The sequence below is a fragment of the Limulus polyphemus genome, unplaced genomic scaffold (assembly GCF_000517525.1).
Source record: "Limulus polyphemus unplaced genomic scaffold, Limulus_polyphemus-2.1.2 Scaffold3277, whole genome shotgun sequence".
NCBI classification, from domain to species: Eukaryota; Metazoa; Arthropoda; class Merostomata; order Xiphosura; family Limulidae; genus Limulus; species Limulus polyphemus.
The window spans coordinates 91,802-106,098 of NW_013668887.1; the positions used below are offsets into that span (position 1 = coordinate 91,802).

The 14,297-nt window shown below is 32.6% G+C and overlaps 1 protein-coding gene across 1 annotated transcript in view; it reads left to right on the top strand.

Moving 5' to 3' along the window:
• Positions 1 to 2,757: 2,757 nt before the first annotated feature.
• The window catches only part of LOC111088189 (MFS-type transporter SLC18B1-like), a 29,419-nt gene continuing 17,879 nt past the window's right edge, over positions 2,758 to 14,297 (top strand). The window contains exons 1-6 of the mRNA XM_022397457.1: positions 2,758 to 2,790; positions 4,008 to 4,289; positions 5,487 to 5,582; positions 9,278 to 9,351; positions 10,234 to 10,355; positions 10,464 to 10,489. Coding sequence (XP_022253165.1) covers positions 4,035 to 4,289; positions 5,487 to 5,582; positions 9,278 to 9,351; positions 10,234 to 10,355; positions 10,464 to 10,489 — 573 coding nt within the window. The 5' untranslated portion in view covers positions 2,758 to 2,790; positions 4,008 to 4,034. The remainder of the gene's footprint in view (positions 2,791 to 4,007; positions 4,290 to 5,486; positions 5,583 to 9,277; positions 9,352 to 10,233; positions 10,356 to 10,463; positions 10,490 to 14,297) is intronic.

The window sequence follows — 14,297 nt, forward strand, 5'->3', positions numbered from 1 at the left end:
TCTTCTTTACAGATCTCCAACTACTGACACCAGAATCATTACATCACTCCATCCCTTCTCTACAGATCTCCAGTTACTGACACCAGAATCAGTTCATCAACCCATTCCTTCTTTACAGATCTCCAGCTACTGAAACCAGAATCAGTACAGCAATCCATCCCTTCTCTACAGATCTCCAGCTACTGACACCAGAATCAGTAAATCAACCCATCCCTTCTCTACAGATCTCCAGCTACTGAAACCAGAATCAGTACATCAACCCATCCCTTCTCTACAGATCTCCAGCTACTGACACCAGAATCAGTAAATCAACCCATCCCTTCTCTACAGATCTCCAGCTACTGACACCAGAATCAGTAAATCAACCCATCCCTTCTCTACAGATTTCCACCTACTGACACCAGAATCAGTAAATCAACCCATCCCTTCTCTATAGATCTCCAGCTACTGACACCAGAATCAGTTCATCAACCCATTCCTTCTTTACAGATCTCCAACACCCGAATCAGTACATAAACCCATCCCTTCTCTACAGATCTCCAACTACTGACACCGAATCAGTACATCAACCCATCCCTTCTCTACAGATCTCCAACTACTGACACCGAAATGCATCAATCCATCCATTCTTTATATGTCGCCAACTCTCTAACATTATAAACCCCTTTAAAGTAACAGTTTTAGCTTTAAACAGAAGGCTTGGTGGGCAGTGATTTATGGAGGACAAAAGACAGGATTTGAACTTAAGGCTTACTGGGCAGTGACTTGTGGATGTCTAAAGATATGCTTTAAACTTAAAGTTTACAAGGCAATGACTTGTGGAGGACAAACTTTAAATGAGTAAAGCATTGTTGACTGAAACACAATCCTTGAAATGTTACTAGATACTCAGTACGATACCTTTGAAAAATACGCATAAGCCTAATTTTTTATCAGCTGTAGTCCGTATTTTTTGTGTGTTTTGTATTGTGTCACACCCTAACCAATACCTTAAACAAAATATTGATATTCAACAGTGATTTTCTCTTCTGAAGTTGGAGGTCATTTTTTATACATATGCCAAAAATAACCCTTGATATTAAAGTCTAGTCTGATATTAACACGTTTATTTCAAACAAGTGATATAAGCTTAAATTATGGAACTCTTTATCAAAATTATTGCTATCAATCTGTCTGCTGTACTTATCACTTATTCACGAGTTTCGTGAAATTACTCATGATTTCACAGCTAAAACAGAACCACAATTAAAAGTAACTTATACCCAGCTCAGTGAGTGTACGTGTTCTTTGTTGGCAATGTAATTATACGAAATAGTAACAAGCTTATGTCAGCCGATAACAAGCGTGGCGTTATAGGTAAGTGAAGGTGTTCAAACGCACACTATGAACAAATATTTCTATGTAAAATACACAGGACCACGTCAATGCACACTATGAATAAATATTTCTATGTGTAATCCACAGAACCACGTCAATGCACACTATGAATAAATATTTCTATGTGTAATCCACAGAACCACGTCAATGCACGACTATGAACAAATATTTCTATGTGTAATCCACAGAATCACGTCAATGCACACTATGAATAAATATTTCTATGTAAAATACACAGAACCACGTCAATACACACTATAAATAAATATTTCTATGTGTAATCCACAGAACCACGTCAATGCACACTATGAATAAATATTTCTATGTGTAATCCACAGAACCACGTCAATGCACACTATGAATAAATATTTCTATGTAAAATCCACAGAACCACGTAAATGCACATTATGAATAAATATTTCTATGTAAAATACACAGAACCACGTCAATGCACATTATGAACAAATATTTCTATGTAAAATCCACAGAACCACGTCAATTGCTCAACCTTCAGTTGGTGAGGTAACCACAGTCCACGCTGGAAGCTACAGACAACAACTTCGTCTAGCTTCAATATCAATGCAAGACTTAATATATTCTTACGTTGTGGGACTTTGGTTAATAGCAAGAAGAACAAAGTGAGAAAATAAGATCCCTTTCTTAAATTAAGAAAATGAAAATTGTGAAATAAAATAGTAAAAATATCGTTTCTGATAAAATAAAACCTGTAACAACTGGACTGTTTAGTTTAATAGATGGGACGGCCTATATGGACAAATAGGTCCCTGACTGTCCTTAAATTATATATGCATGTAACTATAATATATAATGCGTCATAATACATCGTTGCTCCATAAAGGCTCCGGTAAGAGGGCCGAAAGCTCGCAAATATAAGAAAAATATTTTAATGTAGAGAAAAGCTCGTGCATAATTTGTTGATGGTCTGTACTGAAATACCTCTGTAACTCAGCTGTTGTGGTTATGAGATGCTCTGTAATGTGCTCTATCGAGTTAATAAAATTTTACTTTTATATGTATCTCACACAAAAACATAGACGTTCTCATAATACCTGATCAAAATTAGTCTTTTATAAAAATATCCCAACTTCCACAGCATAAACACTATAGTGTCAGTAGAATGAAATAAAATAACAATATTTTATCACAAATTGTAACAATATGAAATTTACTAATAATCTTCTATATCTTAGTGTCTGACATCAACAGATATTGAAGCCTATTCTTCTAACAATGGTTATTGTACGTGTTAGATCATTGTCGCAAGACACATGTGATATTATTATCTTGAACTTTCGGAATATTGCTACGTCACCTATAGAAGAAGGGTAGTATATCAGATGTTGCAAGTTAAGGATATTTAGTAACACGAGTGATTTCTGCTCTCACCAGGAGGTAAGTTTCTTATTTAATAATATATTCAAAAGCTGGTACAAGTGCTTAATATATTTATTTGTATTTTATTACATTTATTTTGATATTACTTACATATATTTTTATATAAGTTCTTTGTTTGGATTCCGATAATTGGGCGTCCCGTAAAAATTGTTATCGTGTTTTTGTTCGATTGAACCAAATTGGTTTGCTTTTGCCTAAATTCAGTAGGTAATAATACAAATTCTAGTTTATTATTTGACTTTTTCGTTTTTCACCGGTAAGTTCCTTATATATATATATATATATATATTAATTCATTTTTATTCAACTTTGATTTGTTCGTACAAACCATATTAGCTTTACAAGTTTCGCAAGTGAAACTGACGGAATCAAACTCAAGACTTCTTTTAACCTTCAGTGACAATAGAACTGATTATTATTTTACTTGTCATAAGACATTAGCGTTAGATCTATTTCATTTTTAAACACTACATTCTAAATGTTAGACTCTTAGTATTTAGAATAATTATAATTATAGTATTCCAACCATGCTATTTCTGTCATATCCCTTGCGTTTCGCTCGATCAAGAGGTATTCCGGCCGGTTGTATACCACAAACACAGAAGTGGTGGGAATATTATTTTTATAACTGGTTGCCGTCGCGGTGTTTACGACTTTTTTTTTTTTAATCAAGAAGGTTAGTTAAATTCTATGTCAAATGTAGTCTGCTAATTTCTGTTATTTATAATTATTGGAGATGGACCAATAGGTGTCCTTATATTATATCAAGTCATTACCATTATTTAGAGTTTCTTTTCTACATAGCTACGGTGGTCTGTAATGTGTTCTATGAAACTAAAAAAATCACAATGTAAGAAGATTCTTTGTTTGTTACATTTCACCTTAAACTACTGGAGGGCTATCAGCGCTTGTCGTCCCTTATTTTAACGTGATTGGTAGAGGAATGGCAGCTACTGAATACCACCAACCGCCAGCTCTTGGGCTACTCTTTACTAACGAAAGTGGATTGATTTGTTTCATAATAACATTTTTCCTATATGAATGATATTGTATTTACTAGACTGTTATTAAGTCTGTTAAGAACAAAGTACAGGGAATGCATGATCGTAAGATATGACCCAAGGCTTGTTTTTAAAAAGAAAAAAAAATACATGTAATGCATTATTTGCTTTCTAATCATTTTTTTTCTATAACAATACTATTGTGTCAACTAGACGCTGTTATTAAGCGCAGCTGTTAAAATGGCTACCAACCAAAGTCAACCCCCATTGGACACCGTCGACCATGGCCCTCTTTTGGCTTCTCCAGGAAACAGAGATCGATTCTTAAGTTCTGCTGATTCAAGAGTTTCCTTTTCCTACAACCAAACTGCTAAGGAGTTACCTACTACAAAGAAACTGAGCCGTAGACAACTTGTGTTTGTACTTCTCCTGGCTTATTGTTACTTTTCCATGGCCTTGTACTCGGCACTGTTGGCACCTTTCTTCCCTAATGAGGTAGGAAGTTAATTTTGTTGTTTCAAATAAACACAAGCAGACATTGTCCATTAGAGTGTAGAAAGTCTTAGATGTCCCACCTGGACACCCATGCACCCTTCTTTCTACTATATTATTGCAATTTTCATCAAGATAAATATGGCCTCCACCCTTGCTTCATGTTCAAACATTATATCATGGCACCCTGCCTCATGTCGAAATGTTACACCATGGCATTCTGTTTGTTTCCCAGTTAGTGAAATGCGATATTACATACATTTTAGTATCAAGTGTCCCCTAGGAATCTTGTTCGCTGAATGACTAATATAGATGTTACTACTATCTAGTGTCGTGTTCCGACAACTAAGAAGTTGTTCACCCTAAGAACCGTTGTCACTGTATGATTAATATAGATATTGCTACTATCTAGTGTCGTGCTCCGACAACTAAGACGTTGTGCACCCTAAGAACCGTTGTCTCTGTATGATTAATATAGATATTGTTACTATCTAGTGTCGAGCTCCGGCAACTAAGGCGTTGTGCACCCTAAGAACCGTTGTCTCTGTATGATTAATATAGATATTATTACTATCTGATATCGTGCTCCGACAACTAAGGCGTTGTGCACCCTAAGAACCGTTGTCTCTGTATGATTAATATAGATATTGTTACTATCTAGTGTCGAGCTCCGACAACTAAGACGTTGTGCACCGTAAGAACCGTTGTTCCTGTACGACTAATATATTTATAATGTTTCATCTACGACTTTGTATTTTGTAACAAAGTCAACCTGATGAGCTCCCGTTTTTTTTTTTTGCGAAAGGCGTGCAATAGACAAATTCAAACGCTGTAGTCTCTTCTCATTGAAAGATAAAGAATGGCGTAATTTAACATCTGTGTTATTGTGATGTTCTATCACAAGCATGTTACTTACTTAGAGATGATATTGTATCTTATTGTACTGGTGGCTATAATAATATTTATTTATTTATATTTCAGACTTTTCGTAATTACCAGGCGACAATGTAAAATTACGTTATTTATGAAATTATTTATGTTGTTTAACGTTTGTTTAAATGTTAAAATTAGGTTTTTAAGTGGAATTATACAGAGAGTTAAAAACTACTATGAAGTTCATGAGAAGAATGAATATAAGTTTCTGTTCAAAATAATTTAAGCTGCTAAATAAATCATGTGTACCATCTGAATCTGGAATAGGGTGAAAAACGAGGACTGTCAGCCACCCAATACGGAGCTATTATTGGCACGATCGCCTTCGTCATTTTTATCAGCTCGCCTATAGTACCAAAACTTGTAAGTTAAAAAAAGAAACAAATGTGTTTTTTGCAATGTATTGATATAACAATAACTTAAAATAAAAATAATTCACTATCAGATTGAAGCATTATTATTTAATATCGAAGTTTTATTTTATAAGTTTCTGGAAATGGTTTTCTTAATCACTAAAGACAGTGCACCGCATAATTACTGGAATCATTTACTTGTTGAGTAACATAATTTAATTTATTACTGACAAGACACTTTTACTTGTTGATTAACGTAATTTAATTTATTACTGTCAAAAGGTATTTGCTTGTCAATTAACATTATTTAATTCATTACTTACAAGAGACATTTATTTGTTGAATAGCATATTTTAGTCATTACTGAGAGACATTTACCTGTTGGTTAACATAATTTAATTCATTATAGACAAGAGACATTTGTTTGTTGCGTAACAGGAGACTGCCCATCTTAGTTCAAAAATGGATCTGATGCTTGTTACCGTATATTTGTAGCTAATTTTAAAAACTGTTTACTCGATAAGCACTAAGAAACTGTTAAGCCAATATGACACTTAATCGGGTGCAAGATAAACAAAGAAAAAATGAGACAAGAAACATAAATGTATTAGTGCTCATAATAACTTGTTACCAACATATAAATGTTGTAGTTTATGCCTTTTTTAATTATAGATGTTTATACTGTTTAGGTTAGAGGAATCTATTTTACGTTTTTATTAACTGAGATAATCCTTAGAACGTTACCCAATAAATAAATAACTCATCACATTTGAACAACTGAAAGCACCATTTAGAAGTTACGGGATCATATATTCTCTGATATAATTTGTCCTCTACACAAATTACTTGAAAAGTCAAATATGTTTTGTTGACTGCTGATTGTGAACAAGTTTTGACAAAAAATTGACCTCTATTTGTGTATAAGCATACCCAACTCTTGAAAATCCACATCTAATAGATACAGATATCAGTGATTTTGCAATGCGAGCAGTAATATCACAAGTACAACACGTGAAAGAACATGTAACTGCCTACTATAGCAGGGCAATGAATGCTTCAGAAAGGAAGTATTGTACAACCAAAGGAACGATTAAGTTTTGTTATAGTCCTAAGTTATTCCTATAATTACCTATATGTACAAGCTTTACACTCCAGAAATATCATATAACATTCAAACGGCTGATTAATTTTCACAGTCAAGAAGGTGAAATAGAAAAAAAATGGCTCCAAAAACTCAAGAAATACAACCTTAATATCGTGGAAGTAACCATGGAAATTCTCATTCATTATTCCGAAGACTTTCTATTAATGAAGAATATAATCATTGTGAAAAAAGGGAAGCACAAGATAGTGAAGAAGATCAATCCGAGCTAAAGCAGAGTAGAGTACAAGTTGAATCTATGTTGATCTAGAAGAGCTAAAAAGATTAATTAGACAATTATAAATCATCTATAAGTGATGATGAAGAACTAAAGAGGGGAGCATAAAATAGTGAAGAATGCCAGCCTGAACTAAAACAGAGTAGAGTACAAAACGGATCATCTATAAGTGATGATGAAGAACTAAAGAGGGAAGCATAAGATAGTGAAGAATGCCAACCTGAACTAAAACAGAGTAGAGTACAAGACGGATCATCTATAAGTGATGATGAAGAACTAAAGAGGGAAGCATAAGATAGTGAAGAATACCAACCTGAACTAAAACAGAGTAGAGTACAAGATGATGAAGAACTAGTGAGAGAAGCACATGATAGTGAAGAAGGCCAACTTAAATTAAAACAGAGTAGAGTACAAGATGGATCATCTATAAGTGATGATGAAGAACTAATGTTGTCCAACACTCATCTGAAAGATACTTAGGCAAAAGATGCCCGTCTGAAACAAATAATTCCAGTGGCTCAAGAATAGTGCAGAAGAACTCTCGTGGCAAACAGTCATTCCATACAACACAAAGACAGACATGTACTGGATACAGTTGGACTTGTTATGTCTGTGAGAAGGTTTGCTATGCTGAAAATAGGGAGATACTAGTAGATACAACGACTACAATTGGTACACTCAAAATTACTTTATCATTTTTCACAACTTTCCACCAGCTGAACAATTAGGTGCTACTAAGACACTAGAGAGAGTAAGAGAGTGTTTCTTTTGGGTTGAGTGCCAGAAATATGTAGATAATTAACTTAAATCTATTGAACTACGCTGTGGAGGAAAAGTACATAAAAGAAACAGCATGAGCAACAACATCAGTATTATGTTGGAACGCCACTTTAAAGATTTGATTTTGATGTGCTTGGTCCTCTACCACAGAATTAAAAAAAAACGGTATTTCGTGGTTGTAGTGAATTATTTCACCAAGTGTTTACAAACATATTCTGTTCCTAAGCAGAAAACAGAAATTCTAGAAAGGAAACTCGTCAATTACTTGTTAAGATTTGTGGTGCCTATGGAACTTCACTCAGGCCAGGGATGGAGTTTCAGATCAGCCTTGTTTATGACGATGTGTTAAATCCTTGGGATAAAAAACAACAGGACAACAGCCTTTCTTCAATCTCCTGATGGAATTGTAAAGGGATATGACTGTATACTCTTAAATCAGTTAGCCGTTTATGAGGATGAACATCAGAAAAAATGTAATCGAGATACTCCACTCTTACTCATGAGTTATCGAACAGCAAATCATGAGGGTACAAGCAACACACCACCAATACTGATGTTTGATAGATATCTTAATGTACAATTGAGCATTCTCTACTCATATACTGGGAATAAATTCTCAACAAAGGACATTATTTTACCTGAAAAAAGATTGAAATCATCTAATGATAAGATGAAAAGTTGCTTTAATGATATAATTGCTTACAAGACTGAATTTCATCAGGATGACATATCATGACTGTACAATATATGCTACAAAAAATGACGAACTCCATTGTTGAGTAGGTGTGGGTGGTAGGGCTATATGCTTTAGTAAAAAAGAATTAGAAATGGAGTTTATAGAATCCAAAAGGTCAGGCAACACAAGCCAGAAGTCATCTTTGTAAGTACGTTGGTGAGAGAATGGTCAGCAGGTTATTTTTAGTTTGCCAGAGGTAAGTCATCATGCTGAAGAGTCCTAGATTCCAGTCGAGACAGGTTCAGAGAAGAATTTTCCAGTGACAAGTCAACCTGCTGAAGAGCCCAAGGTTCCTGTTCAGACCACTCCCAGAGTGGCACTAAGGGTGAGACCACCAGTGGATTCCTTCGACCATTGACAAGACAACAAATGACAAAAAAAAGGACACGAAGTCGTCCCATCTCGTAGTAGTAACCACAGAAGAGCAAATCACCAGAGATTTGGCAAATGAATTAAAAAAAAAAAAACATGTAAGAATAGCAAATAAAGTTTTGTTTTGTTAATCAGAATTTTGGTTGTTTAACATATTTGATTAATGGTTTATTGATGGTAACGTTTATAAGGAAGATATGACCCCAACAATGTTTTTAATTGTTTAACTGCTATTTTAAAGGATTAAACATATTTCATTTTAGTTTTTCACCAGGTACGACTAATTAATACGCTTTTATTTTCAACTAACCATTATGGGACTCTAGGCAGTGCTTGTCGTAGTTGTACTTAAGGCCGACATTATGCAAGAAGGTAACATTTAGCAGATATGCTTTACAACCATACAGTTAAGTTTCTCTTTCTTTGTATTATTTACAGGTTTCCTTCGCAAAACCAAAATCCCTTATCAACACGGGGATGTTTGTATCAGGCATATGTGGCATTTTGTTTGGGTAGGTTATTTTTCTTGTTTTTTTTTCAATAATTAGAACCTCAGCATATTATTTAGTTTCTATCGTATTTGTGTTAAACGAGTTGCAGTAAATATCCTATTTAAAACTACGTCTTCCTTTATATATATATATATATTATATATTATTTAGTTTCTATCGTATTTGTGTTAAACGAGTAGCAGTTAATAGCCTATTTAAAACTACGTCTTCCTTTATGTATTATATATTGCCCCCTGGTGGCACAGCGGTATGTCTGCGGACTTACAACGCTATAATCCGGGTTTCGATATCCGTGGTGGGCAGAGCACAGATAGGCCACTGTGTAGCTTTGTGCTTAATTACAAACAACAACAATATATTATTTAGTTTATATCGTATTTGTGTTAAACGAATTTCAATAAATATCCTATTTAAAACAACCTTTAAGTTGGTAGCAACGATCGCCATTTATCTGGGCTTCTTTTATTTTTAGTTCTCTTTATTTTTGTAATTATGAAATCGAATCCTTTTTTCATACTCTGTTATAAAATAATTTCTACAGTTATGTTCAAAACATTGTACCGTTTATAAATTTATTAATTATCTGTCACGAAGTCTCAGGTATTTAAAATATTTGAAGAGAGACTTTTTTGAAAAAAGTATACTATAAAACAATCTAATATAAAATTATACCAAAAACTTAGAACTCTTTACATTATAATTTTGTTAAATTTGTTGCTTTAGGTAAAATTTTTTCTTTCTTTACAAGAATTCATACGATTTTACATTTTCTTCATAATCAATGTCAACAACAGGTGTTATTTAGCGAGATGATGAAAGTCACGACTAACTGTCGCTAAGATAATGGCAAAGTATCAAAATATATAAGCGATCCTTTTGTAGATTTCTGGATAACTCTCCACCGGGAACAACGCTATTCGTCTTGGCATTGGCAGTGCAATTTGTTGCGGGTCTAGGAGCGTCCGTTGTATACAACTTCGGATATCCAATAATGGCGAAAGAAGTTGTATACACATACACATACAATACACATACACTTTATAAGATACAAACTTACTGTGGCTGTTCCTCTATTGTCTACAACTTCAGATATCCAATAATGGCAAAAGAAGTTGTAGACAATAGAGGAACAGCCACAGTAAGTTTGTATCTTATAAAGTGTATGTGTATCGTTTGATTTTTATTCAGCTTTTCACAACATAATGTACACGTGGATTAAATGTGATATATATATATATATATATATCATTTGTTTGCAGGAGTCGAATCCCGAATTTTAATTTTTTTACAAAAGCTCTCACTTACATCGGAGCCACGGAAGAAGCTTTTTATATAGAAAACAGAAGTGGATTTAAATGTTTTCATTGTTTTCATAAGATAAAACATATCATTCTTATTCTGCATAAGGGTTACGAATCATATATTTGTTTAAAAAAAAAACGTTCTGATAATGACTTTGAATCATAGCGTTAATCAGTATTCAAGAGTACTAATTCTTTTCAATAAATGTATCACTAGATCCTAAAAATATAATGTCTAGAAATCACCCAATTTTCTTAATAATTTTTGCGTAACTGATATCGTTAGTAAACAATAATAATCTTACAGTTTTATAAGTGTCATTACTGCCTAACAATAAATAGAAAGATATAATATTTTGTTTTTATTCGAAATTCATATTGGAAATATTAACAGAAATTTTGCAGTCAGTCATGAGTTTAGTATTATTGTAAGCTGGATTTCCAAAGCTTTACTTTAGTAAGTGCTAGAATACCTAGAATGTTCTAAATTTGACGTCACAAAAATTTTAGAAACTTCGACAAATATCTTTAGATATAAATACTGGCAGGTCAGTCACTTAATAAGCTAGCAGTGAATCAGTTAGAGTTGTTTCCAGTTGGTAGAGTGTCGGTGATTCAATGAAATATTTAGTTTCAGAGAAGTATTTGGATCAGCTTTAGTTATCTATATTTAGTTACTGAATCGATTAGTCTTGAAATTTGCAAGTAAATTTACTTTTTACTTTAGTCATTGTACCATTAGCGAGGTATTTCCGTTTGAACGTCATTTGCAAACTTAGGCTTACAAGATATAATAGTGTAAAAGTTCGTAAAAACGTTAAGAAAGAGATAAACCTATTTATTATCGTTGCGTAGACTGGACTTGACCTTATTTTCAACAATAAAAAATGTTAGGCCTAATTCCTTCGTCAGTTCAGGTACTCTATTTAGAGAAGGAATTTGATACAGTATCTCATAAAATGTTAGAAGGTAAAATGAAAATTCTAGGAATAAGAAGCATTGCATTAAAATGGTATAAATGGTATTAGTACAAAGTAACACAGATTGTAAAAGCCATAGCTTTCTCTTTTTTGTCCCGATCACAAACAGTAAAAGTATTGTTGCGTATCTGCTTGTTTGTTAATTTCCGGTATAAATTATTTTCGAGGAACTTCAGTGATGCAAGTCCTTTCTTGGTTAAACCAGTTTATTCTTTCTCGATACAAACTTTGTAATACACAGAATTTCCATAGTCAATACGTTTTTCTCGTCGCTTTAAACTTAACAACTTTTATAATACACGCTATAAATCACAGCGATTCACAATCTCGATAACTTCGCTCTATGCGACGACTGCAAAACATACACAATTTACGGCTGAACGTGACTGTTGTTCGGTTGACTAAAATATCCATCTACTGCTGGCTTTCTTTGCCAGGCTTATATACTAAAAAATAGGACGTCTGGAACACACTAGGGCTGCCGGGCAATTTCATGATCATTTGAGAAACTCCAGCGCGCATGCTCCCAGCGTCTCATGACTTTCGCTGTCATAACAGTATTAAATTCTACCACTTTCTCTGTACTTTAGAGTGAGTTTGATAAGTAAGGATTATTATTATTATTCTTTTAAATTTTACTTAAAGAATTACCCGACAAAGACAAATCATACAGTACAGCGTTTCCTCCCTCTCTCACTCCCTGCTACGTTTTCTTAATCTGTAATTTGGCAGCCACAGGACTTGTGGTTTGAATACCTGCCCAGCCGATAGAAAGAAGACGAAGAACCAATATTTTTCACTTTATTATCTATTACCATAACTAAAACAATATGTATATTTTTTAAAGAAAAAAATAAAATGGTTGTAAAAGAAAATTATTTTAAATTGTATATTCATAATAATGGGTGTATAAAATGATAATAACTGTAAATGTTTGCAACTTCAAATCGTGTATGATATAAAATATTTAGGCTTACAAACTGATAAATAAGTTGGAAACATGTTAAGGATTTAGCAAAAACACTAAGATTTATGTTCATTAAAAATATATTATTTGAAAAGCTTGTTAATCGTCCAGATATTAAAAATTCTTTATTTTTAATTGGTACAGTTAGTAATTTACTATGGAATTTTGATATGAGGAGGAACTTATCCAATTACATTAAAGCCAATTATTTCATTACAGATTAATATTATAACAAATATAATTATAAAAATGAAACAATTTATGTTTATTAAAAATATTACACGCGGTGGCTTGGCGATTTGAGGGCTTTCCACACTAAAAAATCGGATTTCGATACCTGCGGTGGGCAGAGCACGTATCGAACATTGTGTAGCTTTGCGGTTAGTAACTAACAAACAACCAAACAACAACAACACTATGAATATATAGAATATTATTTTTATTATTTACAAAGAATAAAAGTGATTATTTATAAATCAGAACTGATGTTTATCCTAATAGAATAGAAGGATTAAAACATCAAATTTCAACAGTTAAAACGGATATTACGCATAAACATTTTTGGTACTTATCACTAAAACTATTTAATAATTTACCTTTAATGTTAAGAAATGTAAGTAATCTAACTAACTTTAAGGTAAATGTAAGAGAATTTTTGATTAAATTATAAACATGTACAAGATAATAATAATAATTATTGGTGTTTCTAATATAATTGAGATCAAACAAAATACTAATAAACAATGTTATTAATTCAGATATACTAAATAATTGAAATGTGATGGAATAAAATACTAAAAAATTAAAGTGGTTAACCCATATCAGAATTCCCTATTGAATTAATTTAATATAGTTTAATACTAAATAATTAATGTTATTAACCCAGATATACTAAATAATTGAAATGTGATGGAATAAAATACTAAAAAATTAAAGTGGTTAACCCATATCAGAATTCCCTATTGAATTAATTTAATATAGCTTAATACTAAATAATTAATGTTATTAACCCGAATAAGCAAATAAAAACGTATTTAGACGAAATGTAAAACACCTATGTCTTTATTTCCAATTAATAAACGACACATAAATGTTTTTGCTGTGCTTTAATTGGCAGGAGTAGCAAATCGATAAGTAGATTAGACCTCTACTTCATTCACTGAAATTACACGTTTTGGTGAAGGGAAGAAAAATTTACAACCAAAATATAAATGATGTCAAAAAATTATTTTATTGTTTAGCGCTAAACAATATAAGAGTAAGTAATTGTTGCTGACCAACAACAAATGATGTGTGAAACTTGTCTAAATTTTTTCACCAACCTAATTTAGCAGTGTAAGACTAAAGGGAAGGCAGCTAGTCATCACCACCCACCGCCAACTCTTGGGCTACCTAACCACCTGGCCAATCTATTATGTGAACGTTGTCTAAAATGTTTTTGATGAACAATAAATATTTTACAAAATAGAATTACTAATAAATATTTTGCAATAATTGTAGAAAAATGTCTTTATTGCCCAAAAATATACACTATATATAAATATTGTTGAAATACTTCTACTATTTATATATATAAAATATAAGTTACATATAAAAGTTGTCGAAAATATATTTTTTTGCTCAACAAGAAATTATATGTAAACGCAAAAATGTACCTATTTCTCAACAATTAGCAATTTATACATGTTGTTATGATAT